Source organism: Mesoplodon bidens (genome assembly GCF_964165515.1).
Source record: "Mesoplodon bidens genome assembly, chromosome: 2".
NCBI lineage: Eukaryota > Metazoa > Chordata > Mammalia > Artiodactyla > Ziphiidae > Mesoplodon > Mesoplodon bidens.
The window spans coordinates 180,085,218-180,111,762 of NC_138177.1; the positions used below are offsets into that span (position 1 = coordinate 180,085,218).

Below are 26,545 nucleotides of genomic sequence, written 5' to 3' on the forward strand. Positions count from 1 at the left end.
CCCAGCAGCACAGGACTGTGTGTGGCCCCCCCAACCAACACAGGCTGCTTCAGGCCCCACCCTCCTCTTCTGGCTGATGCCTACTCACCCTTCAGGACTTGACTCAGCACCTTCTCCTCCAGGAAGCCCTCCTGGCCCCCAGGTGGGGCTCAGTGCTCTTCCGTGTCCTCCAGCCCCCCCTTGTTTATCACACTCCCAGTGTAGGGTTAGAATAACGCTCCACGTCTGTCCACTGTACAATCCAGCGGATGACAAAAATCCAGTAAGTTGGAAAAAGAGGTGGGATGGATTGATTCACAAAACTGGGAAGGCATGGGCGGGGCAAACCTGGGAGTGACAGGGATGGTTGGAACCCTCTGTGCCTCTTGTCTAAGTGGCTTCCTTCTCTAGGACAGGAGGCCTGGCTGCCCGCTCCCCAGGCCAACATACAAACAGGTCTGAGTCACAGAAAAAACACTCTTTTCCACCAGTTCCAGGTAGAAAATTCCAGGGAAGCTGTATCAGCCTGGACCCCAGCCTGCTGGCTCACACACATTAGGCTAATTAGAGGAGAGCTGCAAAGGGGACCCTTTACAGAGGCCTGGGCCCATTAGGGAAACCAGGGGGGACAGCACAGCCCTCGGGATGGGGTGGGAGGGCTGTTCCCACCCCCAGGTCTGAAGGGCCCGTGCGAGGGAACAAGCACTGGAACCCCAAGGGAGAGACACACAGGGAGTCTGGCTGCACAAGTGCTGTGACCCTCCTTCAAGGACACGGCCAGCCCAGGGGACCCTTCAGAGCTGGGGTAATAAATTACCCTCCTCACTTTTGTCCCATCGATGGATCCGACTGGAACCGGGGGCCAAGGGAGCCTGAGATGTAGCCCATGCCCACCAACCTGCTGGGACCCAGGTGGGGGTGAGGGGTGGCAGGATGCAGCGTGGGTCACGCGGAAGATCCCTGTGCATCACCCTCTCTCCGCGGACCTCTCTGCGGCCGGGGAGGGAGCCTGGCCAGTCCAGCCTCGGGCATCTGCCCTCCTCGGGGTGGGGGTGGGGCAGGCAGAGGGAGGAAAGCGTGTGGGAAGGTGAACGCCACAGTCTTGACACCCACTCAGCACACCGGGCCCCAGGGGTCAGGGCCTGGGATGGGCCTCCTCTCGCCGGGGCTCAACACCAATCAATAAATGTTGAAACGGATGAAAGAGGCTGTCCCCAAGCCTGGTGCTCAGGGGCTGCTGGGCACAGATGTGTTCAGCCGCCTCCTGGGCAGTGAGCGAGGCCCCAGGTTCCAGCCTGGGGTTCAGGCTGCAGGGACAGCGGGAGGGCGGGGCTTTGGGCTCCTTCCCTGCCACGCTCACACCACACAAATGGCTTCTCCAGGGCGTGGCGGACGGGCCAGGTGTCCTCAAGATCAGGCCTGGGAAGAAGCCCAGAGGGGCGGCCTCTCTGCTGGGCCAGGCTGAGCGGGTACAGCAGGCATCCCTGAGCGGAGCTGCTGCGTGGATTCTGGGGCAGTGGGGTGTGGGGACAGGGAGGCCTGGAGAGCAAGGAGGAGAGAAGGCACGGGCTACGAGAGTCCCTTTCTAGGAAAAACCGAGCCTGTTTGTGATGGAGTCGCCAGGGTGGCCGTCCCAGGATGGGGACACATAGACACAACCCTCACAGGGGAGGCTGCAGCGGGACTCCGGCCCCAAACTGCTTCAGGGTCACCTGAGGTCCAGCCCAGGGACCTTCCCGCCTCAGGTGACCAGCGCACGGCACCTGCAGCCCCTCGCAGCCCATCTGTTGGGTTCAACCAGCTTGGAACGTCGCTCAAATTCATGACACAGGCAACTGCGCCTCTGCCGTCCCTGGCCATCTACCCCGCCTTGTAGGATTTTGTGACAACCCTCCACAGAGGCACAAGAAGTCATAATATTTGCAAAGAATCAAACCACGGCTGCAATGGGAGAGGTCGTTGTTGCCCTGGACTTTCTGAGGCACTGGGGGTAATTTTAGCATCTGCTGCGGGGGAGGCACGGAAAGTACCATGGTTGTGCTGACCTTGAAGAGCACGGGGACCCCGTGGACACTCCCTCCCGCCTCACCTTCTAACTTGGCTCCCGAACACGGGCGGGCGTCTGAGCAGGTGACCCAAAAACTAGCTGTAAACTCTATCCTCAGCTTGGGCTTCTTGGCGGATGACTTGCTTCTGAAACAGTTTTATGAATAGAAAAACTTTTGGGTGGATGTTTCGTTCTCCGGAACACTACTCCGGAATAACTACTGCTAAAATGGTTATTTCTATTCACTAGACGGCCCTGATTTCTAAGGACCGGAAGGCAGCGAGTGAAAAGTTTGAAGCTCTCCAGCGTGCGTTCAGCCTGCGTGGTGGGTCCACGTGGGTCTGGGCGTGTCTGCTTCTCCTTTGGCAGCGACCCACCTGATGATCGCAACACCCCAGGGATGGGCAACTGCCCCCATCCCCATCCAGTGATCACTTCAGAGGCGGGTGCCACCCAAATTCCCATGAGGAGGGGCTTTGGGGCAGGAATCTGATTTAAAAGGGGAGCCCAGTACTTGCCTTCGGGCTGCACTGATTGCCCAGAACTTGACAAACATTGAGAAAACCTCAACTGTTCATATCCAAGAATTTTCGGGGTGCTCTGATGGGGTGGGGAGGGAAGTGAGAGGGCTCTCCAGACACCTGCTGGTGCCACCACCACAGTGACCCTTGCTGGACGCAACCAAGTCCTCCCCAGGGTGTCCCAGGCAGAGCCGTGAGCCCGAGGCCCTCTCTCCTTTCGGCATCCCGGGGCCATCGAGATGCTGTGAGCTGCCGGCAACCACCATCCCTCCCAGGAAAGGCCAGGTACACGAGGCAGGAATGAAGCCAGCGTGCACAGTAGGATCGCCAGATTAAACACAGACCACCCAGGTAAATTTGCATTTCGAATGAACAACAAATAATGTTTTAGTCTAAGTCTGTCCCAAATGTTGCCTCGGACATACCGCTACTAAAATCGTATTTATTCTTTACCTGAAACTCAACCTTAACTGGGCGTCCTGTAGATCTGTTTGCTAAATCTGGCAGCCCTAATGAAAGGAGAGCCTAACAGCTTCCTGGTGACACTGGCTGACTTCCCCGAGTCCAGCCCGGCTGAAGCTGCTCCCACCCTGGGCTTTCCAAGGAGAGGAGCCGGCCACTTCCTTCTTCTTTCAGATCTAGTTTGAGATGGGTTTCTGTCATTTGTGACCAAAGGGGTCTGGGTTAAAATAGCAAGTGATGGCCACCATTCAGCAACAAAGTAGCAAGTGGCCTGGGAATCCAGGGGCTTGGAAACCCAAAGTGTAGCGCCAGGGCCTCAAGAACCCTTGAAGGAGGATTTCTGGGCCTAGCGCCCCCGCCTGCAGCCTCTTCTCACTTCTCTCTCAGGGGTCGTGCCCCCGACACAGCCTGTGGCCGTGCCAGCCCCACGGTTCCCTCCTCTCTCTTCTGACCTAGAGGTTTCCAGCCTCCTCCTGTGTCCTCAGATTCTGCCCCCCCTTTCCTTCCTAGGCCATTGATGATTCTTGTGGTTATAACGATTGTCGTATCAGGGTTTGTTTCTCGATTCCAAAGTAGTTCACGTGTACCGGGTCCTTTGAAACCTCACATTTCTGTAATTTTAAAAGAATAAAAAGGGTTTCTGCCTTCTAAGTACGCTTTGTTGCAGCATTGTCTTCCAACAGGTAAAAGCGAGACGTAACCTAAGTGTTCAACCACAGAGGACAGGACCTGTTAACAGGATGCTATCAGTTGATGGATCTCACGCTTGCGTGGAAACAAAGTATGAAGACCGTGAGGACACGTGGAGAATGCTCGTGATAAGATAAACATGAAATAAAGCAGGACACAAAAGTGTGACAACAGAGACCACTGAGATGAGAGTCTCGTGGGCGAGGGAGGTGGCCGGACATGACAACGATTATTAGGCAGGGTGGCAGGCGCTGTGGACAACTTTCCTCTATTTCATGTTTTTAGTGGTGTCTGTTTTATACGTAAATAGAAATCCAAACGGGAGACAAGTCACCTTTTCCAAACTGCCTCCCTTCTTGATTGGAAGTGAGAGTGGGGACAGACCTCAGCTTTGGGGGCCACGTAATGAAATTCACAAAGAGAATCAAGGAAGAGGACAAGACAGCAGTGAAAGCAGGAGTCCCCCAACCCCGACCAGGGCTTCACTCTCAGGGTCGGCGGACACTGCCCTGGCCCCCCAGATTCAGTGTCAGCCGGCAGGCCTTGACGATGGTTACCTCTTGATGACCATCAGCGAAACGAGGTCTCGCGCCTGGACTGTTTTGGCTGCCGCTGGGGAGGCCACTGAGAAATCTGCTGGTGAAGAGGGCATGGAGGAGAAAGAGGAACTCAAAGAGGGATGGACGGACGGGCCACCCAAAATAAAGGGCAGATGGAGGGATCAAGAGGACGAGGAGGAGAGGCTCCCGGAGGACACGAGCTCTGGTTCACCTTTTGCTAATATTGCTAATTTCTGCAGTGGAGGGGACTGGACTGCAGTGATTTTTTTTTTGAACATTCATTTGTATACTTTTTGGCACTCTATGAATTCACTTATAATAAGTAAGCCTTATTTTACCAAAATATTTGTGATGTTTTTCCTTAAAAAAAGACAGCAGGCGGGCTTCCCTGGTGGCGCAGTGGTTGAGTATCCGCCTGCCGATGCAGGGGACACGGGTTCGTGCCCTGGTCTGGGAAGATCCCACATGCCGCGGAGCGGCTGGGCCCGTGAGCCATGGCCGCTGAGCCTGCGCGTCCGGGGCCTGTGCTCCGCAATGGGAGAGGCCACAGCAGTGAGAGGCCGTGTACCGCAAAAAAAAAAAAAAAAAAAAGACAGCAGGCAAAGATCTTACAGTGGTTAATGCTGAGTGGAAGTAATCTGTATGGATTCGTAGTCTTGTCTTTGTGCTTTTCCCCATATTTTTCCTTCTTTTTTTTCCCTGTAATTGAAAAATAAAGGTTTATGGAACAGGTGTGTGTAGGCGGGGGGCGTTGAGCTCAGTTTTACCGTTTTTATTTCCAAGAATGCTTCTTCAAGCAAAAAATGTGATGATGGGTTCCCACAAGCCAGGGGGTTGGGACAGGAAAGACGACGGCAGAGCAGAGGGTGACGCAGGTGGCGGACGGACGAGGAGAGCCGGGCTTCAGGGCCCTCACCTCCAGTGCCCGGCAGCTGGCCTCGACCTCCTAGCCCTGCTCTCCACCTGCAGCAAGCGGGAAAATCGCCACGCGTGGGGCTCAGACCTTGCCTTGCTTTTGTCACGCCTCCCACCCCATTCCTCTAGTGCCGACAAGTGCTGGCCCCCGACGTGGATGGACCACCTTTCATTGCCTCCTCGGCCCCAGCCCCCTGTGAAGGCAGGAGATCCAGTCTCCCCTAGAGATGACCACCCAAGGCCAGGCTCCCCTCTGGCTGCCACCCCTGCCTCGTCCTCCGCCCGTCCTGTCCCGCCTCTCTGCTGGCCGCCCCAGCTCTGAGAAGCTCCTGTCCAAGGTGCCGGCTCCCATTCTCCTCTCCTTAGCCACAGACAGCGGGCCTGGGGCCTACACGCCCTCTTGGGTCCTGCTGGCGGACCCTCCTGAGCCTCTCTTGGTGACTCAGCCCAGGTCCTGAGCCCTGGCTGCTGGGGCCACCTCTGTCTGTTTCTAGGCAGACGGTCCTACTCAGCATCTTCTTCAGGAGAAGGGGCTGTGGCAAGTGTCCAGGCAGCCTGGACCACGACACCTGGGCCATCCAAGAGCCCTACCAGCTGCAGCTGATGCTTCCTCTCCTGCTTTCATGATTGCCCTTCATTCACTCACACATTTACCGCAGGGCACTAAGTACCCGAAATGCAAGAGACACTGGAGTCTGCAGGCTTGGTCCTCAGCCGGACAGGTGAGGAGTGGATGGCGTGGGGTGGGGGTAGCTGGAGCCACGCTGTCCCCTTGTGTTGGGAGTGGGGCAGGCGGGCTGACACCATCTGGCACAGCCAGAGGCCCTCAGCAGAGATCCGGGAATGCTCCCCAGCTCTGGGTGCCCTCCCCGAGGGCGTGCGTGAGCCGTGTGTTCCCAGGCCAAGGCTCCATCAAGGGTGTGACTGCAGCCTTCGGTTCCCAGCCTCCATTACTGCCCACGGGCCTTCCCTTCTTCCCGGGGGCGGGGGGCGGGCAGGGCTCTGGGTGTGTCTGTCACCTCTGCCTCTCGGTCCCTCGGGATCCCACCCCCTCTGGATGTGCACGCTGCTCCTGTCCCCGCCTTGTGAGGCCTCCAGGTCTGCTTGGGTCCTGCACACCGTGGACAACAACTAACAAATCCCTGGCTCGTGCACCCCCAGTGGTCCTGCAGTTTTATTCGACTCCCCCAGAACCCTGTGTTCCTGGGATCATGACACAGGCTGGAGTGATAGCAGAGAACGTAAGAGAAGACAGATGATGGCATCAGGCGCTGCTGCTTCCGAAGGTGCGCTGTCCCGACCTCCCCCTCAGACACCACAGTAAGCACCCTCTGGGTGAGGCTCTGTCTGTCGGTGGACTGCCGGCTAGGTTGACAGCGGTGGGGGGACAGCTTTCCTCAGACTGCTTGGGAACCTATGAGACTCAGTCGTCTTGCCCGCCCCCCACTGTCTTTCCCAGGAGCCCAGGGGCCCTCAAGCAAGTGGAGACCAGCTGGTTGCTCAGACGTCCCACCTGTGATGGGCACGGGGGTAACCGGGTCTCCCTCCCCACCCCCTGCTTCAAGCACACACACAGCCGTCACACTCCATCTCCCAGAGAAAATGAAAGCATGAGTTTTGGCAAAACTATTTCATTGTTTCAAAGAATAAATGGTACATTTGACATACAAAAAGGCATTTTAAAAACTCTGTTCTGAATATGTCTCATCGTCAGAGGCATCGTTAAAAGTGTGCAGTATTTCCATAAAAACCAGGGGCGGTTTCTGTCTCTGCAGAAAGGCATGGCATGTTCTTGCCACTGGCGGCGGGCGGGGCTGGAGGTGGTCACGTCCACGGTCTCCCAGCACATGAGGGAACAGACAGGCCCTCTGAGAAAAGAGTCTTCCTGTCTCTCTTCTCTCCCGACAAAAGTCCGTGCTGTGCTGGCTTTCCCAGCTCGGGACAGAACGCACGGACACGACCCAGATTGCAACATGCCCTGATTTCAGTGCCCACACGCCCACCCCCCCGCCCTAATCTGGGTCTCACTCTGGCACCCGCTAAGCACGGCGCCAACATGCTGGAAACGAGGCCCTTCACTCAGCCATGGGCAGCAACGGCTCCTGGACCCAGCAGAGGGCCCACGGTGTCTGTTCTCAACCCGTTCTCCCACATGAAGGGCCAGGAGGGGCAGACTGTACAGGCCACATCTCGGAGAAGTGGATGCAACTGGGCCCTTGACTACCAGCTCCTCCAGGGTCCTTTCCTCTTATACTCAAGTACCTCATACCGTTTATAACCGACCCTTCTAGACTTCTGTGGGGTACAGCTAAAGACCCAAACTGACAAATACATGTAGTTCTGTTTACACTTCCACTCTCAAAGCTACTCGCCATTCAAACATACTCCACGCAGCTTTCAGTGAATGAAAACGTGTTTATCCCTTCCCACGCTGGACGGACAGAAAAGATGCAGAGACTTCCTTTAAAACGCCTGAGAGGAAGGTAAGAGTTTTCAACAAAGACCATCCTGGGAATGAAGACTAAAAGCAGCGTACCTCATCTAGATCCCCGCCCGTCCCCTCCTGTGGGTCACACACACACACGGTCACAGTGCTGGGGACCCGCTATGCAAACAGATGGGCTCCCGAAAGTTGGCTGGAGAGGAAGTTTCACCAAAGGGATCCTTCTCCCTGGCTGGCTGTGCTATCAGAAGTGCCTCCTCAAATCTCCGGCTTCTCCTCTCCGGTGCCGACAGCTTTAGTTAAGTCTGCGCCTTGCTTCGCCATGAGCCTCGGAATCCTGGGAGTTTCCCACTCCGGCCCCACCTCGAGCTGCTGACGGTGCGAGGCCGGGAGTGCGCGCCTCTAGACGAGGGTCCCGGGACGTCCTAGAAGACGCACGTGCTCCAGAAACACAGGCTGGCGTGTGTGGCTGGCTTCCTCCGGCGAAGGCTGATCTACACAGGAGGCAGGAGCCTGCTCTAGAGCAGGAGGGGTGGGAAGCGGGGTTTTCATCTCATGTGGACACTACATGGCAAAGGCCCACAAAGCACACGCTGGCGCCCAACCCCAAACTTCAAGTGACCAACGGAAGATGGACCTCGGACGGCAGGCTGACACCTGGGCCGACACTGGCCGGCCAACGGGGGCAGAGGGGTGGGTTATTAGAGGGTTGAATCCATGACTGCGACCAAAATGCTCGGGGCCTCCGAGAGCTCTTCGTCCCGGGCTCTGACCAGCTGCCAGATGTGGATGAGGTTGGAGGAACCACCCTCCTCCTCGTGGAAATCTCCCTGAACAAAGCGAGCACCTCGAGTGCCACGTGCTCAGCTGCAGCCCCGAGGTCTGCGGTGCCCAGAGCAGCGCCGTGGGAGGGCTGAGGGCATGGGGCTGCTCTTCAGCTCAGCGGGTGTGTGTGGTGGGGGGGGAGGGCACGGCCCCTGGTGGGCCACGCGGGCCACACGGGCAGCCTCCTAAGGCCTCCCCGCTCCCCGGAGTCTATGTTTGCGGGGCAGGCAGGCGCTGATCACGTGGGCCCCCCACCACGGCCAACTCCCCCCTCGTGTCACCACTGGCGTTTCCTGTGACTTGCTCATTCTCTGACACGGACACGCTGCCCGGCAGCTTCTCTACCAATGGACTGAGGTCCGCAGGGCCCGTCTCCTAAGGATAAAAAAAGAGCTGGTAAAGCTGATGCAGAAGCTGCTCCTGCGAGGTTGCATGTATTTCTGTCGAAGGAAAAAACAACTAGTTTCTGAAAACTAACGTGCTGCAAACTGCCCCTTGAGGCTCTGCAGAAGCGTCTCCCTCCCTTTCTCAGTCACACCGTCCCCAGCTCTCTGTACAAATGGGGAGGAGGAAGCCCCCAGACCAGGGAGACCAAGCCCTGTGTTCCGGAACAGCAGCCCTCGAGGGAGTGTTCTGAAACAGCGCCTGCTGGCAGACAGCTTGGGTTGTGCTGCTCCGCGGGAGGCCCAGGACTGGGAAGAAAGCACTGTCTGCAGAGAAATGAGAAGCCGGGCAGGTCAACAGGACTGTTCAAACTTGTGGTTAACAGAAAACTTTGCCCCCGGAGCAAAATCAGAATCCAGCTTACAGCAACCCGGAAAGTCCCAAATTCTTTCCCTACAGCTAATGGTAGTAATGCCTGCTCTAGAGATGGGGATTTGACCCGGCTTCCGGGAGGAGGGGCCCTGCTGCCTTTCACAGGCCCACACGGCCTCTGACGTGGGGTCTGCTCCAACAGCCTGGGTTCTGGGAACTGCGGCTGCACCGAGCTCGCTGGGGAGGTGGTGGCAACGCAGGGTGGTTGGGAGCACACGTCTAGAACCCTGAAGGCTTGGGGTCCACGTCTGGCTTAGAACAACTGGCCTGTTGTCATTAGACAACTGCAGTTTCAGTTTCAAAATCATTGGTAACTCAGGATTCCTCCACCTCCTCACAGGACTGTCGTAAAGATTAAACAAGGCCACCCGGTGCAAAGCGTTTAGTACTGAGCCTGGAACGTATCACCCTTCCGTAAAGGGCACATCGTCATCGCTCCCACAAGCCCCAGGGTTCTGGCCACCTTGTCTTCAACACCTACTCCTCCCCTCCCTCGTGATGGAGGAAGCAAGCATCCCACCACAGAGGCTGGAGCAGCATCACCTGGGACGGGTCCGAGGCGTGAAGCTGCAGCAACGGGAAGCCTGGGTACCAGTCCCAGTGCGGTCACGAGCATTCCCTGTGTGAGCCGGGCTCGTATGCTCCCTTCCAAACCCTGGGGCCTCCGCTTATACAACAGGGTAAAGTCAGATTAGAGCAGCACTTCTCAAACTTTGTACCAACTCAATTTAGCAAATTACAAGCAGTATTTTTAAAAATAAAAATTAGAGAAGGTATCCTGAATTCTCAAGAGTGAGAATTCCTTTATGAAACTTTTGCTTGAGACGTAGATTCATGCATGAAGGTGAGCACCGACTCATGACGTAAAGTGTGTTTTCTGCTGTGGATCATGATCCAGAAAGTTTGAAAACCACCATCACAGGGCAAGGGAGGGAAAGGGGAAAGGGGGCAGGTGGAAGCAGGAATACAACAGTGTCTCCCAGTGGATCTTCCTAGCGTGACTTTAAGACAGCACTCGATTCCGGAAAGGACACCGGCCCCTGCCCCTAGAGGCGCTCTCCACAGGTGAAAGTACATTTTGAGGCAAGGCGCTCCTCTGAAAATAGGACGTGCCAGGCTCAGGCCCCCAGTGACTCACTATTATTCAGACATGGTCTTGCAATGCCACTCAGGTATGTGGAGGTCCCCTTCTTTCTCGCAGAGGAAGAAGTTCCTAAAGAACAACGGCGGGGGCGGGGCCGGGGGGCCTGGGGAGTGGGGGTGGGGGCGTTGCTCAGAACCAAGGGGCCGGGGAAGCGCAGGAACCTGCGCGGAGGAGAAACGCCTCTGCGCTCCAGACAGCAGGGATGGTGCGAGGGCGCCCCCACGTGGCCAGAGGCGGCACTCGGGCGACGACCACGTGTCCGCTCCTGCAGGCCGGCCCACCAGGTGCATCAAAGCTAAAATACTGACTCTTCAGAAAGGGAGGAGACTTCCTGACCCCGGCACTGTGCACTTTTTGGCCAAGGTGAGCTCTCTTGGCCTAAAGAGAGATGTCCTGTCTGGACCGGGTCGTTGGAGACCAGGGGAAGCCAAATTTCAACAGGTGCAGGGCCCCCGGCCAGCGCCCACCTCACACGCACACATCTCAACTCACAGCAAGAACTCTTTTAAATTCTTGAAGAAGTGTAAATTGCCTTGAAGAAAGTGTAAGCAATCAAATGTAGAGAAACAGATTTCATGATGCTCCTTCTCACCCAGGAAAGCCCTTGTTGTGACCTTGACACTTTGTATCTGCCTGATCAGATGTATCTGCCTGATATAAAATGTGACTATAAGATGGGGAAACAGTTACACGGAAATACCTGTCTTATCCTTTATTGACATATCTTGGGGACATGGCTATGTGGGAAGTTGAAATAAAAATTAAATGTGTTCTGAGAGGGCTCCCCTGGTGGCTCAGTGGTTAAGAATACACCTGCCAATGCAGGGGACACGGGTTCGAGCCCTGGTCCAGGAAGATCCCACATGCCGCGGAGCAACTAAGCCCGTGCACCACAACTACTGAGCCTGCGCTCTAGAGCCTGTGAGCCACAACTACTGAGCCCATGTGCTGCAACTACTGAGCCCACGTGCTGCAACTACTGAAGCCCGTGCGCCTAGAGCCCCTGCTCCACAACAAGAGAAGCCAGTGCACCACAACGAAGAGTAGTCCCCGCTCGCCCCACCTAGAGAAAGCCCGAGCAGCGATGAAGACCCAATGCAGCCAAAAAAACACAAAAGAAGTGTCCTGAGAAGCTTGATTTTTAAAAAAGAATTTTGGAGACGCCCCTGCCTTGGGGGTTTCAGAAAAACAGGTATTACTGACCCATGGCTTCTCAGGAGCGGACTACCCACCTACTCTTAACGAGAAGCTTGCTGGTTTCCCCCAGATCTTCAGCAACGCGTTAGTGGTGAGGTGAGCGCTGCTGGCAGGAGGGACCGGCAGTCAGGAGGCCGATGCCGCCACGAGGTAGTATGAGAAGGGCAGGCGGCGGCCGCCCTCGGCGCTGACCATCAGTCAAGTCCCTGAGACGGTCGTGGGCAGCCAGTGCTGACATGAGCTGCAGGGCCCCACCAGGGAGGCCTGGCTCAGCCTGGTCAGATCAGGGCACCTGGATGGTCGCAATCACCTGATGTCACATCTCTCCCCCCAAATGAGATGTCACCGTCAGAGAAAGATTTAACTGGATCTTCCCAGGTAAAACAAGAGGGGACACCGAGAGTGGAAACACTCACTGGGAAGTTCCCTGAGACACAAAGGACCCTCCTAACTGTGGGATCCCTGGAATGGCCTGATCATCTATCTCCAGCGTGTTTCACGCAGAGTTGGCTGGGGACAGGAGCGCAAGCGTGGGGGCAGTGGTCTTCCCTGACAGAGCTGGGGAACCAGAGCCTCCTGCCATCAGAGAAATCCATCTACTGAGAAAAGGAGCTGCAAACCACAGTCGCACGATTTCTGGATCCACTTTAACATCTTGTTTGTCACCGTGTTACTGTCATCATCATCTGTCCATTAATGGGGTGTCTGAGGGACAGCAAAGAAACAGAGAGGGGGTGGGAAGATCTCCATGGTCGGGACTGAAAAGAAAGAGAGCCGAGATGCAGAGCAGGTGGAGGTGGCCCCGGAGGAGACAGGACAGCAGGTGAGTCAGAGGCTCAGGAAGAAGGGGATGGAGGAGGGTGCGGGCTCCCAGCGGCCTGCTCTGGGGGCGGGGCGGGGCGCAGGGCCACTGGTGCCGGGCTGCTGCTCTCTACCATCCACGTTCTGCTTTTCCACCACAGCCGGTCGAAGGGTCCCGGCCGGCAGGAAACCCCCCATGAACCTCGGCCCACCACATTCCTGCTCACGCGGGGAGCTTTCAGACCGTCCTATTTTGCGCTGGTTGGTGTTCACATGTAACCGCTGCAGGTCTTTTCTAAAGGTGGACATTTCTCTCCTGACTTGGATTTGAAGCTTCTCAAGAGCACAGATTCCATTTCTTCCTTGTTCCGGTGTGTACCCGCCACCACTAGGCGGGGGCGGTCACAGGGGCTGGGGAGGGGCTTTGTCCTTTGTCTCCGGGAGCCTGACCACGAGGCATCAGATTCCAGAGAGCAGGGCACGCGGGCTGGGGCAGGACTGAGAGGACGGAGAGAGGACGGGTGAAGGAGAGCGTGGGGGCGAGCGACGGGCAAAGGCACCGTCACCCCAGAAACGCGTCATAGTCCATGTACCACACCAGCTGGCCAGAGTCAGGCAGGACGCCCGAGATGGGCCACTTCTTGGGCTCGCGGCCCACGCGGCTCACCAGCATGGCGATCTCGCGCTTCATCCGGCCCATGACCAGGACCGCCACCTTGTGGGCGCGGTTGATGATGGGCAGGCTGAGGCTCATGCGCCGGCGCGGGCTGGAGGGGCTCGTGGTCAGCACCACCAGCTGCTGGCCGTCCAGGCCGACGGGTGACTGAGGGAAGAGGGAGGCCGTGTGCCCGTCGGTGCCCATGCCCAGCAGCACCAGGTCGAAGCTGCTGTTGGTCACCAGGGTGGAGATCTCCTCGGCATAGGCCTGGGCGCCCTGGTCCTCCTCGGCACAGAGCCGCTGGCGCCGGTGCACGGGCATGGGGTGGACGTTGTAGTAGGGGACATGCACATGCTGCAGCAGGTGAGCCTGCAGACCCTGGAAGTTGGACTCGGGGTCCCAGAGCGGGACGCAGCGCTCGTCCACCAGCCACAGGTGTGTGTGGGCCCAGGGGAAGCCGTAGTGCCCCATGGCCAGCTGCTGGAACAGGGCCACGGGGCTTGAGCCGCCCGAGAGTGCCAGGTGGAACTCGCCAAAGCGCCTCACAGCCTGCACAGCTGCAGCCTCGATGTCGCCGGCCAGCCTGGTGATCAGCTCCTCCGGCCAGGCCGATATCAGCGGGCTGTCTCGGTACTTGGCCCCGAGAACCTGGAAGTCGCTGGGCATGGGAGCAGAATCCGGCCCCGGCACCAGCTGCTCCGGCGGCGGCTGGGAGAAGGACAAGTGGCTGCCACCGAACTCAAAGTCCAACAGGTGTCCGTTCTCCGCTCCTCCTGGGTAGAGGCGTGGGACCTCGTGGGCCAGGCTGTCCAGCAAGGGCGTCCAGAAGACCCAGGAAGCCAGCAAGTTCTCCACGGTGATGAAGGAGTCCTTCCGGCGGTGGAAGATACGAGAGATGAGGATGGAGTAGGCGTCCTGCTCCCTCACAGGGCTGTAGGCGTAGTAATCAGACAGAGGGCGGCCGAAGAGGCGAAGCCCAGGCTGGCCCTCCACCTCCTTCCAGCTGGCGGAGGGCAGGGAGGGCCTGAACAGGTTCCTGCTGACCAGCACGGCTGGGCCGCCCAGCTCACCGTGGCCAATGTAGAAGATGATCTGCTGAGGAAGGCAGTGGCTCTGGGCCGGGACCCAGCGCTTCTCGCTCTGGGCACAGTACGCCCGGTCCTTGAACAAGATCCGCACGTAGCCCACTCTCTCATCCAAGGCTTTGCCGGACATCAGGATGAAAGGGACACCCTCCCAGCGAAGGTTGTCTACGTGCACGAGGATGCCTGGGGTGACAGGGGGACAGTGGAGGTGATGCTCCAGCGTAAGAACCAGGTCCTCTCGGCCCACTCGCCCTCCTCTCCTTTCCTTCCTGCCAGCAAGCCTTCCCCTCTCCGAGCCCTCCTCTGGGCACCCCTGGCCTCGCCCCCATCTTTCACCTCTTCTGTTACCTTCTCTGCCCAGTCGGTGCTTGAAAAGCAGCCTCTGGGGCCACCTCGGACACCCAGCTCCCTGAGGCGCCTCTCAGAGTCATCGTCCCCAAGCAAAGGGGAACTGGACTGAGAGGCTCCAACCCAGAGGCTCCGAGAAGAGTCTCAAGGAGGGTGGGCAAGGCAGCGGCGATCCTGACCGAGGGGGTGTGGGTTCCTAGGGAAACGGACTTCCTTCCTGTTTGCAGAGCCCTCAGGACGCGCTGAGGCCGTCACATACAGGGAAAAGGGGAGGGTGGACAGGGCTCTCAGCCACAGGCCAGTGGGGAACTGCCGTGCAGGTGAGGAGACCTGCAGCGGGGACCACGGCGGTAAGAGCCGGACGCCGAGTGCCCTCCGGACTCGAGTTGCAAGCCTGGTTCGCCCACGTACTACCTCTGCATGACCTCGGGCAAGTTTTGGCCACTTGACTGAGCCTCACCATTCCTCACCTCTAGAGGGGCATGATAATCACACCTGCCTGACGCGTCTGTACACGTGAGGATTAAATGAGATAATGTATATAAAGTGCCAGGCACGTGGTCAGTGCCCGACAAGCAGCTGCTGCTCTGGCTGTGGCGGCTGTTATCTCAGTGGCAGGGAGCCAGCTTCCCCCAGAAAGCTCTGAGCCTGTGGAAGTGTCCAGAGGATGGCCCCGCTGGGCATCTGCCGGACCAGCGTGGTGCCTGCCCGCTGGGGGTGCCCCCGGCTGCAGCAGGCGGGTCTGCAGCCTCTCTGGGGGCTGATGTAGGCTCCACAAGGGCAAAGCCAGGTCTGAGCCCAGACTGGCGAGCCCCGGCAGGATCCGTGGACGTGGACTGAATGGAGACCGCCACTGAGGTGTCCTCCGCCCACAGGGAGCCAGCAGGTGACCTGCTGCTCTGAGCTCTTGGGAAGTCAGAGAGGCAGGGGCACTTCTTACTCACCACTGAGCACCCTTGTGAAAACCCCACTTCAAGTCCCTTCCAACCCAACCTGAAGGGCGTCCGGGTTGGGAGCAGTGCTTCCGTCTGGGGGATATGGGTGGGGGCGGCCCAGCAGCCCGCGCCCAGCCCCAGAGCCCACCTGCAAAGGTCGGCGTCAGGCTGTGGAAGCTGTCTGGCTTCTGCAGCTCTCTGCGCACCTGCCCGCGGTAAGCCTGGTACTGGCCCACGACAGCACTGCCCTTCTGCAGGCCCCGCAGGGCCCGGAAGGCCTGGAGCTTGTGCCCCAGCACCGCCTCCGAGCTGCTGATGTTGAGGGGCAGCTCCATGGCCACCAGCATGAGGATCTCGGTCAGGTGGTTCTGCAGGACATCGCCGATGACGCCGTACTCCTCGTAGAAGCTGGTGCGACCTGAGCGGGAGGAGGGCGAAGCTCGTAAGCAGCTCCCCGACGAGCGCCAGGAGCCCCGCCTGTGCTTCGGGTCCCCAGTGCGGGGGGGCGGGCCACAGGGCAGCACAGGTGGGGGAGGGAGTGCGGGTGTCTCTGAGCCACCTCCCTTCAATGAGAACCATTCTGCCAGGAGGTGTCAGGCCCCTTGGGCGTCTCCAGGCACCTGCCTGGGGAAGGCTCTGGTCCCCGCAGACGCCAAACTGCATGCGCGGATCCTGGGCCCTGGCCAGCAGGTCTGGCCCTGCACGTTACAGCGAGGGCCTAGGCGGCCTGCTAGAGCACGACCCTGACGAGTTACCTGACTTCTGAGTCTCTGCTCTGCAATCCTGCCATCAAATGGGGCTCACTGCCACCCCCTACCAAGCGCACGAGGCACCGGGCAACAGACAGGTCCTTGCCCGCAGCTTACAGTGAGTGGGAGGGAGGGAGGGAGGGAAGATGGGAGGGAGAAAAGCCAACAAAGACATTACAGACAGAGCTCATGACAGAAGGGAACGGGCGGGCCCGTCTGAGACCTGAAGAGACAGCCCTGCAAGAAGCTGGGGAGGGGCTTCCCTGGTGGTGCAGTGGTTGAGAGTCTGCCTGCCGATGCAGGGGACGCGGGTTCGTGCCCCGGTCCGGGAAGATCCCACATGCCGCAGATAGGCTGGGCCCGTGAGCCATGGCCGCTGAGCCGGCGCGTCCGGAGCCTGTGCTCCGCAACGGGAGAGGCCACAACAGTGAGAGGCCCGCATACCGGGAAAAAAAAAAAAAAAAAAGAAGCTGGGGAGAACATTCCGGATGGAGGGGAGCTTCGAGAGGGAAAGCCTTGAGGCAGGAACAAGCTCGGCTGCCAGGCGCCCAGAAGGAGGTGAGCGGGAGAGAGCAGGCAGGAGGGCAGGGCTCGAAGCACCTGGGGACGAGGCTGGACTTGTGTCTAAGCTCAGGGGAAGCCACTGGAGGGTCTCAGGCAGCACACATCAAGCTCTTCCGCACATTCACGGACGCCCGGCCTGCTGCGGGGAGAGCGGCTACAGAAGCAGGAGACTGAGGAGGAGGCTGTGCGGTTGCCCAGGGGGAGACGGTGGGGCCTGGGCTGAAGTGGCATCAACAAGGCAGCTGGAGGGAGCGGACGATGCTTTCTGGGGTCAGAACTGACTGGACCCGCTGACCGATGCGGTAAGCGCGAGCAAGGAGGGACCAAAGACAACTCCTAGGACTCAGGCCTGAGCAAAGATGGGCAGCGGCGGCATCGACTGAGATGAGGAGACTAGGAGACGGATGGTCTGGTGGAGGGGAAACCAGGAGCTCCGTTTTAGGTGTGTTTAAGCTTAAGACATACAGGTGGAGACGGCAAGTTGCCCGGTGGACAGTTACTGAGAGGCTAAAAGAGGGGGACGCACCGAACACTGATCACAAGGCCGGCAGTGATAACACCGACGCCTGCTGTGCCTGGGACAGTGCGGAGACGCTAGGCACCCGCCCCCCTGGTCACACCCACGAGGTCCCGCACGGAGGTACCACGACTGTCCCTGTCACACCCACGAGATCCCGCACGGAGGTACCACGACTGTCCCCGTCACACCCACGAGATCCCGCACGGAGGGTACCATGACTGTCCTGGCTCTACGCAAGAAGAAAGAATCAGAGGCCCAGGGCTAGGACAAGCAGAGTCAGAAGCTGGTTAACCACACACGTTACTCTCCCTCCTCCAGACCTCGGCATGAACTCTGATTATCAGTGACTCCAGTACATACAACGCAGTGGTCTAAAGGCTTAGGGTTCAAATGCACAACAGCTCAGACGACATGTTCACATTCAGCTGACTTGCCAAGATTTGGGCCAATCACAGCCTTACGTACAGAAAAAGGCGACATCACAACAGGAAGAGCAATCGTTTACCCAAGGTTCATGAGCACCGCCTGTAAGACGGGACCAGCTCTCCCACCCAGCAAGTCCTACTCTTCCTTCGGGTCTCAGCTTCTAGGAGGTTTTTACCGACCTCTTGGCCTCTCCTCCTGGGGGTCCTGTCTTTGGCCAGTTCACCTGACTGACTTGGTGCCTGTTTATCTGTCTTCCCTGGAACCCTTGAAGCCCCACCAAAGCAGGACTGCACCCGTCTGCTCCCTGCTGCACCCCGGCACCAGATGCACCGCTGCACTCAGATCGCACAACACTGTATGGCCGAGAAAGTGAACGCACACACAGCGTCAGGAATCAACCGCAAAGGCACAATGCGGAGAGAAACCTGATTGCTCTGAAAAAAATTCAACTTGAAAATATGACATAAGATGACCAGAATAAACAGAATTTCAATCAATGAAAAATATAAGGGGAAATCAGAAATTCCATAGATGGGTTTTATGGATTAGGAACAGTTGGAAATAAAGTCAGTTATCAGAAGATAGATCTGGAGAGATTATGGTGAATGCAGGTTAAAGGGACAGAAAGACTCAACTCTCACACACACACAGTGTGACGGTTCTTCGAAATCAAACAGCGCGTTGTTTAGGGAACCGGACACACACAGAAGCAATAAAGAGAAGCAAGGGGAAAGTCCACCTGAAACTTGGAACGCGAAGGACAGGGACTGGGATAGAATCTGGGGGAGGGACACAAGGTTGGCAGGTACCCTGGCATTCGTCACACGTAGTTCTGCATATCTTCCCTAGATTGTGTAAGCATTCTTTTCTATCCGGTCAATATTTAATTCAAACAAACAAAAAGAAGTGGCTCCCGGTTCAGACCTGCCCGGCCCACCTGCCCTGACCCAGCTCACCATCTCTCTCAAGCCAGCTGGATGGTGAGCAGGGACCACGTGCCCCGAGTTCAGCCCCACAGGCCAGGCCTGGTGGCGGCACCAGCGCTGCGGGGCAGGAAGTGAGGCCCACAGCCAGCTCGTGGGAAGGTGCCCTCGTCCTCAGGGCTGGAGCATGAGGCGGCAGCTCTGGCCGAGGAGGCAGAACCCCAGACGCACAGGACAACCAGCCCGGCGTGACCGCCGCTGAGAAGCCATGGCTGAGCTCCCAGCCCCGCCGCGGTCTGGTCTCCAAAGTTCACAAACCACCACTGAGAAGACATCAGGAAAAAGACAGTAAGGATAATGTTGATAATAACAGATGTATATCAGTCCATTTACCCCTCACAGTAACAACAGATAAAGGGGTCCTACTGCTACCCCCATTTTAAAATGTAAGGAAACTGAGGTTCAGAGAAGTCAGGTAACTGGCCCAAGGTCACACAGCCGGTAGAAGGGGGGAAACATGAGATTTGCACCCAGGCAGCTGGCCCCAGAGCCTGCAGCTCTTCGTGCTGTCACAACCCCCTGTAGCTGCCCAGCACTCCCATCTGAACAGCCTCCTGTGTGGAGCCGAGCGGCGCGAGCTCCAGCGGCTTTCGGCAGTGGAGCGCGACGGTCAAAGCAGCAGGCCGAGCTGGCTCTTGGAGGGATGGTCTAGGTCAGAGGTCAGGGACCCCAGCACCTAGCAGGCCAGGAAAGGTGTGAGAAGGACAAGGTAGGGCTGTGCCCCTCAGCTGCAGTCCGCTGGGGGGTACCTCACAGGTATGTGGGCCCACGGTGACCAAATCTTGCAATTTTTAGAGAACATGAAAATCTGCATCATTAAGTATCATCTCACTAGCTCAAAGAATTCAGATTTTTTAAACTGTCGTGTGTCTCAAAGAAATATATGTGTGGGCTGACTCTGCCCCTGGACCATGTCCTAGCTGGGGTGAGAAGCATGAGCCGGAGGTCAGAGGCCCCGACACGCAGGTCAGATGGTGAGGGTGAGCCTGGTCTGGCAGAAGTGGCCAGGTTGCGATTCGGAATAGCAGATATCGAGAACAGATGGAAAGGGCTTTGGAAACTAGACGGAGGGCTTTGAGGAGCTATTAAAAGTTCTTGACCTCACCAGTTAAACAGAGTTACTGTATGATCCAGCAATTCCACTCCCAGGTGCATACCCAAGAGAAATGAAAACATATGTCCACGTAAAAACTTGTACATGAATGTTCAGAGCAGCGTTATTCACAATAGCCAAGGGCTTCCCTGGTGGCGCAGTGGTTAAGAATCCGCCCGCCAATGCAGGGGACACGGGCTCGAGCCCTGGTCCGGGAAGATCCCACGTGCCACGGAGCAACAAAGCCCATGCGCCACAACTACTGAGCTTGTGCTCTATAGCCCATGAGCCACAACTACTGAAGCCCGCGCGCCTAGAGCCCGTGCTCCGCAACAAGAGAAGCCACTGCAATGAGAAGCCCGCTCACCGCAACGAAAAGTAGCCCCCGCTCGCCACAACTAGAGAAAGCCCGCGTGCAGCAACGAAGACCCAACGCAGCCATAAATAAATAAATAAATAAATAAATAAAAATAAAGTTCCCTCCACAATAGCCAAAAAGTAGAACCAATCCAAATGTCCACCAACTGGTAAATGGATAAAATGTGGTACATCCATCCACACAATGTTATTCAGCAAGAAAAGGAAATGAAGCACTGACACAGAGAACCCTGAAAACATTATGCTTCGTGAGAGAAGCCAGACACAGAAAGTCACATATTGTATATTCTATTTACATGAAATGTCCAGAATAGGCAAATCCATAGAGACAGAGAGTAAGTTAACAGTTGCCAGGGGCTGGGGCAGGGGGAAACCAGAGGTACAGAGCTTCTTTTGCGGGGTGATGAAAATGTTCTAAAATTGATCGTGGTGACGGATGCACAGCTCTGTGAATACACCGAAACCCACTGAATTGTAAACTTTAAATAAGTGAACTGTATGATATGTGAGTTGTGTATCAATAAAACTTTTTTTTAAAAAGGTGTTAGGAGTAGGGAAGTGGACCCCTGAAGGAGGCGCTGTGGGAAGATTAAGCCATCTCTGATTGGCAAGATGAACAGAGAGGGGACTGGTGGAAACAGGGCAGCTTTTGCTGCAATCAAAGGAAGTAACAGGGGCCGGAGCAAACAGTGTAACACAGAGACATTATTCAGTGCATGAGTGAAGACTGCATGGTCACTGGCTGGATCCATGAAAGGCAGTGCAAGAGTTGTGATCTGGAGTCTCTGGAACCAGGCTGCTCGGGTTCAAGTACCCACTCTGCCACCTTTCAGCCCTGGGACCCCGGGCGAGTGGCTCTACATCACATATAAAAGAGGACTGGTCACAGTACCTGCCTTGTAGGGCTGCTGTGAGGATTAATGGGGCTTGGAACAGTGCCTGGCATGCAGGAAACACTAATAAACATTGGCCGGCATTATTATTACAGGGGCTGTGAGAGAAAGGCTACCAGCTGGGCAACTCAGAGAATGGTCACCATTTGAAAATAAAGAAGTTAGAAAAAGCAGACGGTATTTCATGAGAAAAATGCCATGATGGTTTAAGTTCTAAATCTGCTGGGTCTGACGTGGTGATACACACCCAGTGAAAATATCTCAAGGGTAGCTGGAGGTGTGATACTAGGGCTTGGGAAGGCAATGAATGCTGGAGACAGACTAAATCTCATCACATCAAAGATGCCAATGATGGTGAAAGCATCATTATGTTGTCACCACTAAGAAACAGGCTGCCAATTCAACGATATCACCCCGTCAATGGTAAACCCAGCTTTAGAGAGGTTCAAATATGTAAAAATGTGTGTCTTAGAATCAATGAAAACAGGAGATTAAAGAGTGTAAAGAGGATAATTAAAGCTTTGAGAACAGATGAATTCTTTATGGAGAGAATACAGCAGAGTCTTAAAAAGCCCTGTTGTCTGCTTACTAGTCATTAGTTCAGCAAATCCCTAAGGGGCCCCCTTCCTATTTTTATCCTCTCTCACTCCTGGGGAGAACGCATTCATAGGTTTACTAGCCGCTGTGCAAAAGAGAGCTTCCTTCACTCCGTAATCTCAAGCTTCGGGATGGGGTGGAGGTGCGCCTGTGTGTAGCACAGCCCATACGTTTGTGGACTTTGATCCCTTCCTGCTTAGCTGTACTTCCAATTAACGTGGAGTGATCAGGCCCAGGGCTGGCACCTCATGGGGGAGAGGACAGGCAGGGAGAGGAAGGTCGGGGCTGGTCCTCCTGACGGCACCCAACAATGTGATTTCTTCTGGTTACCACCAGTTATTGTGGACTGATGTTTCCTGAAAAGGATCCATAATGACTCCTCGCATCCTTCCTAGGTTGAAAGCTGAGGGGTAAAAGCCCATCAATACACGAACAAGGACAGAATAAAGCATGACCAGGTGGGACGACAGGAACAAAGACCCCTATGAACTTGGCTCCCAAACTGTTGAAACCCAGAGCTCGTGCACGTCACAGGATCACAAGCACGGGAGACCCGTCACTTTGCCCCTTGGTCGTGCTGCCCCCTGAAACCTCACGGGGCGGCACCCCCACGTGGGGCAAAAGCAGCTGTGTCCCACACGCCTGAGAAGAGCTGCTGCAAACCTACCAAACCGGCAGGAACAGGGGAGACGGGGGCGCCCGACATGGGCAAAGCTGTAGGAACACCACTAAGTGATGGACGCTGCTGTTGCGAATTTTCTGGAAAACAGTCCGATAAGATGTAATAACCACCATGAAGTCGTGTTCACCCTTCTGGCCTAGTCATTCCACTTCAGAAGTATACTTTAAGAAGAAACACTTTTTAGAACACTCATAAATGTTCCAGAATTAGATAATGGTTGCGTGAGTGTGTGAATATATTAAAAACTACTGAAGTGTATGCTTTAAAAAAGGGTAAATTTTATGGTATGTCAATCGTATCTTAATTTTTTTAAGCGTGCAAAGTACTATTTAAAATAGCAAAAAGTGGAAACTGAGATGCCTAATAATAGAATAATGCATATTCTGTGATATAAACAGAATTGAACAGAAACACAGAGCTACTGAAAGGTATATATTACACAAAGTGTCAATACATGGAAATTTAAATACATACGTAAGTGAGAGAGATAATATTATGTGAAAAATGGACATAAGAGGGCTTCCCTGGTGGCACAGTGGTTGAGAGTCCGCCTGCCGATGCAGGGGACACGGGTTCGTGCCCCGGTCCGGGAGGATCCCACATGCCACGGAGCGGCTGGGCCCGTGAGCCATGGGCGCCGAGCCTGAGTGTCCGGAGCCTGTGCTCCGCAACGGGAGAGGCCACAACAGTGAGAGGCCCGCGTACCGCAAAAAAAAAAAAAAAGGACGTAAGAGAGAAACTGCAGATCAATTACGGGTCTTTATATAACCCAACACAAGTCACCTACAAGCCACGTGGAGCCCAGAGAGACGGAGAACACTGCTGCTTCCACTCCCTGCCAACCTGGAAGGAGAACAGCATCTCCATTTGTAGAGTATTTCCATGCACATTATCTGGTTTAATCCTTAAAAGAATCCCAAGAGAGAGGGGTTACCATCGTTATGTAGAGATCGTGCTGAAGATGCAGCCTTCAGATCTGGGACCAGAAACCCCCTCCTCATTGCCTCTACACTGTGGGAGATCCGGATTTTCCCAGCAAAACAAAACAAAACTAAAAGCCAGCTGCCATCTCTACCAGTAGCTTCTGGGACCACTAAACATAAAAAGGCGGAGGGCCAAGGAGAGTGAGGGTCCACGGGCTGGAGGCCCGGCAGCTGCCCTGGGCTCACCTTGCAGACAGCCCTACAGACGGCTGGAAGGAGAGCTGAGCGACCTCTCAGCCCCTCCTCACACACCAGGCTGGGAGGCGAGACAGCTGGTGCGTACCTGGGAGGATGCCGGCTGCCTTGGTCCCTCAGTGAGGGGTACGGAATGATCACTCCAACCCTCAGAGGTCAACGTGCATCATGCCAATGTCTGAACGGGGACCCTCCCAAAGCAGTGACAGCTACACTGTCCTCAGGAAGTCTCCCTCCTTTCCCCTGCAAAAAAAAAAAAAGAGGCTTCCAGCCAGAGGGCAATCTAGGGCAGCAGAGAGACAGACAGCCCGAGCACATCCTGGCAGGAAGGCCAACTGCCGACGGCCTGGACAGACGGACGCTGCAGGCGCAGTGGTTAGGAGCTCGGGTTCCGGGGGGCCACCGACCTGGGACCATGTCCCAGCACCCCCGGAAGAAAGGGCAGCCTGGCCTGCACGGCTGCACCTCAGTCCATGAGCGACCAGCCCCCCTTTCAGCACAGCCCTTCCCAGTGGCCGCGATGAGGGCCAGCAGGGGTCACCTCCACACACAGGCTAGTGGCCCAGCCAAGGTCACTCTTTGGACGGCCCGGAGTGCTGCTTCAGGAGACCCCGGCAGGTACCCAGGGTATCTGTGACTCTCAGGGGCTCACTGGACAGGGGCTCCCTAGAGGGAGATGAGGCTGAGAGCGAGCTGGGCGCTGGGGCTGCAGAAGGACCACTTCTCCTCCCGCCTCCCCTTTGCTCTCTCCCGCTCCTGCCCACGCAGCAGCCTTGACTGCAGCAAACTCCTCTGGGCCAGAGGCTACGGCAGAAAGGGAGGAAAAATCTCTCCCACGGCGGCGGAGCGGGGGAGCCGGGGGGCCTGGAGGGTGGGGCTGGGGGTCGGGGAGACATCCAAACCACCTTGCAGCTCAGAAGCCCCCGGGCCAGCGCCCGCAGCCCCTCCCTTACCAGCACTCAGGCCGCAGTCTAGGCTGCCACCAGGAGCTGGGCCCTCCGGGGCCTCCTGGCACAGGAGTCAGCGAGGGGGGTGGGGGAGGGGGAGTGCCGCCACACTGTCCTTCTGCTTAACGGCCAGACCACGCGGCTCGGAATCCTGCCTGGACGCTTGCTGGCCACGCTCAGTCCTGCTGCGGCAGCTCGCCTGCTGAGCTCATCAAACGACATCAAGACACGGTGACCTCTGGCGGGGAGGGCAGCTTCTCCTCCTGCAGCCTCCCACCCCCAACCCCACGAGGAGGCACAGCCGAGGCCCTGATGTGCTGGGACGGGGCCTACTGGCCATGGTGGGGCGGCTGCAGGGTCCCCAGCTCCTGCAGGACCTCCCTGGGGGATGGGCTCCAAAACAGGACCCAGAAGGAAAAGCAAGGGTCCGTGCTGGGGCCACGGGGCTGTACCAGGCCGCTTCCTCGGGCTGCAGAGAACCCTGTCATTCTGGGTCCCCGAGCCCTAGGGGAAAGAGAGACAGGCAGACAGAAGGTGGGGCGGGGGAGGGAGGGAAAGAGACAGACCCAGACACAGAGAAGAAGAGACCCTCCGTTCTCACTGTTACCGAGGACCCAGGTCCACAGCCCCACCCTGCGGGGATGAGCCCAGAGGCAGGAAGTCATTCCACCATACACCATCAGTGCCTGTGGATCCCACCAGCAGGTAAATGGGCCGACCAGGGAGACCCAGCACCCAGGACAGCCGCAGTCCTGCTGGCCACCTCTGACAAGGACAGTGGGCTGAACTATCCCCCTCTGGCTGCAAGCCCCTCAGGGTTGGGGGGGGTTCCTGCCGCCTGCCCTGCTCCGTCTCTCTCTGCCTCTGGGCCAAGTGAAGCAGCACGTGCTCTGGGGTTAGCAGCAGTGAGACCCACTGCTCGGAGCCCACACCCCGCAGGCGACAGGGCCTGAGCTTTGGTCACACACAGCAGCCCTGAAGGCAGAGGCGTGGCGCCACCCTCCTTCCTGGACCTCGGCTGTTACACTGCCGTTCAAACCCGAGACTCCCTGCCATAGGCCTGCCGTGGCAAACAGACCTGCCCAGGCCTCTCCCTGCCTTTCTGTTTTGCCTTCTGTTTTCCTTTCTCCACCATCCAAAGGTACCTTCGCAAGGATAAGCAGGCCTGCAGTTTGCCTAGCCCCTGGCTCCGCAGGGATCCTGCAAATGACATCAGATAGCAAGAAGGATGGTGTGGCAGGGCTGGAAGAAATAAGAGGCAACGACGCCAACTGGTAACTCCAGGCATCACGGCTCTTCCCCAACCCAGGGTGGGCCCGGGAAGGAGTTGCCAGTAATGGGCTAGGAGAGAAGACCCCGTGTCAAGCCCAGGCAGAGAGGCGCTGGCCCCTGCCCCTGGCCCACAGCTGGGGGGACAGAGGCCACCTCCCATCCCGCCCCGCGCTCTCAGCGCCAGATCTATAGCTCATGTCTCTGCAGATGAAGCCAGGGCACAGCCCAGCCCTCAGTCCCGCCAGGACACCCAACACACACAGACACAGGGAGGAAACCCATGGCCTGAGCCCTTGCTGAGGACGGGACGGGAAACGTGGGGGGCTTGGGAAGGATCCCCGAGACCCACGAAGGGTCACTGCAGTGGGGAGAGCACCTCTTTTCTCATATGGGTTCCAGATGGAGGAACCCAGCTCCCCTAAAGGACAGCAAAGCCCTTCGAGGCCTGCCTCCTGCCCGACACCCCAGCCCACCGTTCCTCCCCTCCCCCCCCCCGCCCCGGCCCCAAAGCACCATCTGCATCATTCACTGTAGAGCTTGTCCCGATATTTACCTCCCCTGGTGAACCCCTGAGGTATCAGGGGACTGCAGCTGGGTTTCACACCTCTCTATCACTGCAGCCCCCAGAGAGCTTCTATAGCACTAAACAGAAAAAATGTCATGAAGAACCTAGGGGTAAAACGGGAATAAAGACACAGACCTACTTGAGAATGGACTTGAGGATATGGGGAGGGGGAAGGGTAAGCTGTGACAAAGCGAAAGAGAGGCATGGACATATGTACACTACCAAACGTAAGGTAGATAGCTAGTGGGAAGCAGCCACAGAGCACAGGGAGA

General features: G+C 56.9%; 1 protein-coding gene across 4 annotated transcripts in view; it reads right to left on the bottom strand.

Annotated features, from left to right (window-relative positions):
- Nucleotides 1-12,227: 12,227 nt before the first annotated feature.
- H6PD (hexose-6-phosphate dehydrogenase/glucose 1-dehydrogenase) overlaps nt 12,228-26,545 on the bottom strand; it is a gene marked incomplete at its 5' end in the record, with an annotated part of 34,102 nt that continues 19,784 nt past the window's right edge. For all 4 annotated transcript variants that reach the window (XM_081226418.1, XM_081226420.1, XM_081226419.1 and 1 more), the window contains 2 exons: nt 12,228-14,326; nt 15,575-15,844. In XM_081226418.1, the coding sequence (XP_081082544.1) occupies nt 12,963-14,326; nt 15,575-15,844 (1,634 nt within the window). In that variant the 3' untranslated portion in view covers nt 12,228-12,962. The remainder of the gene's footprint in view (nt 14,327-15,574; nt 15,845-26,545) is intronic.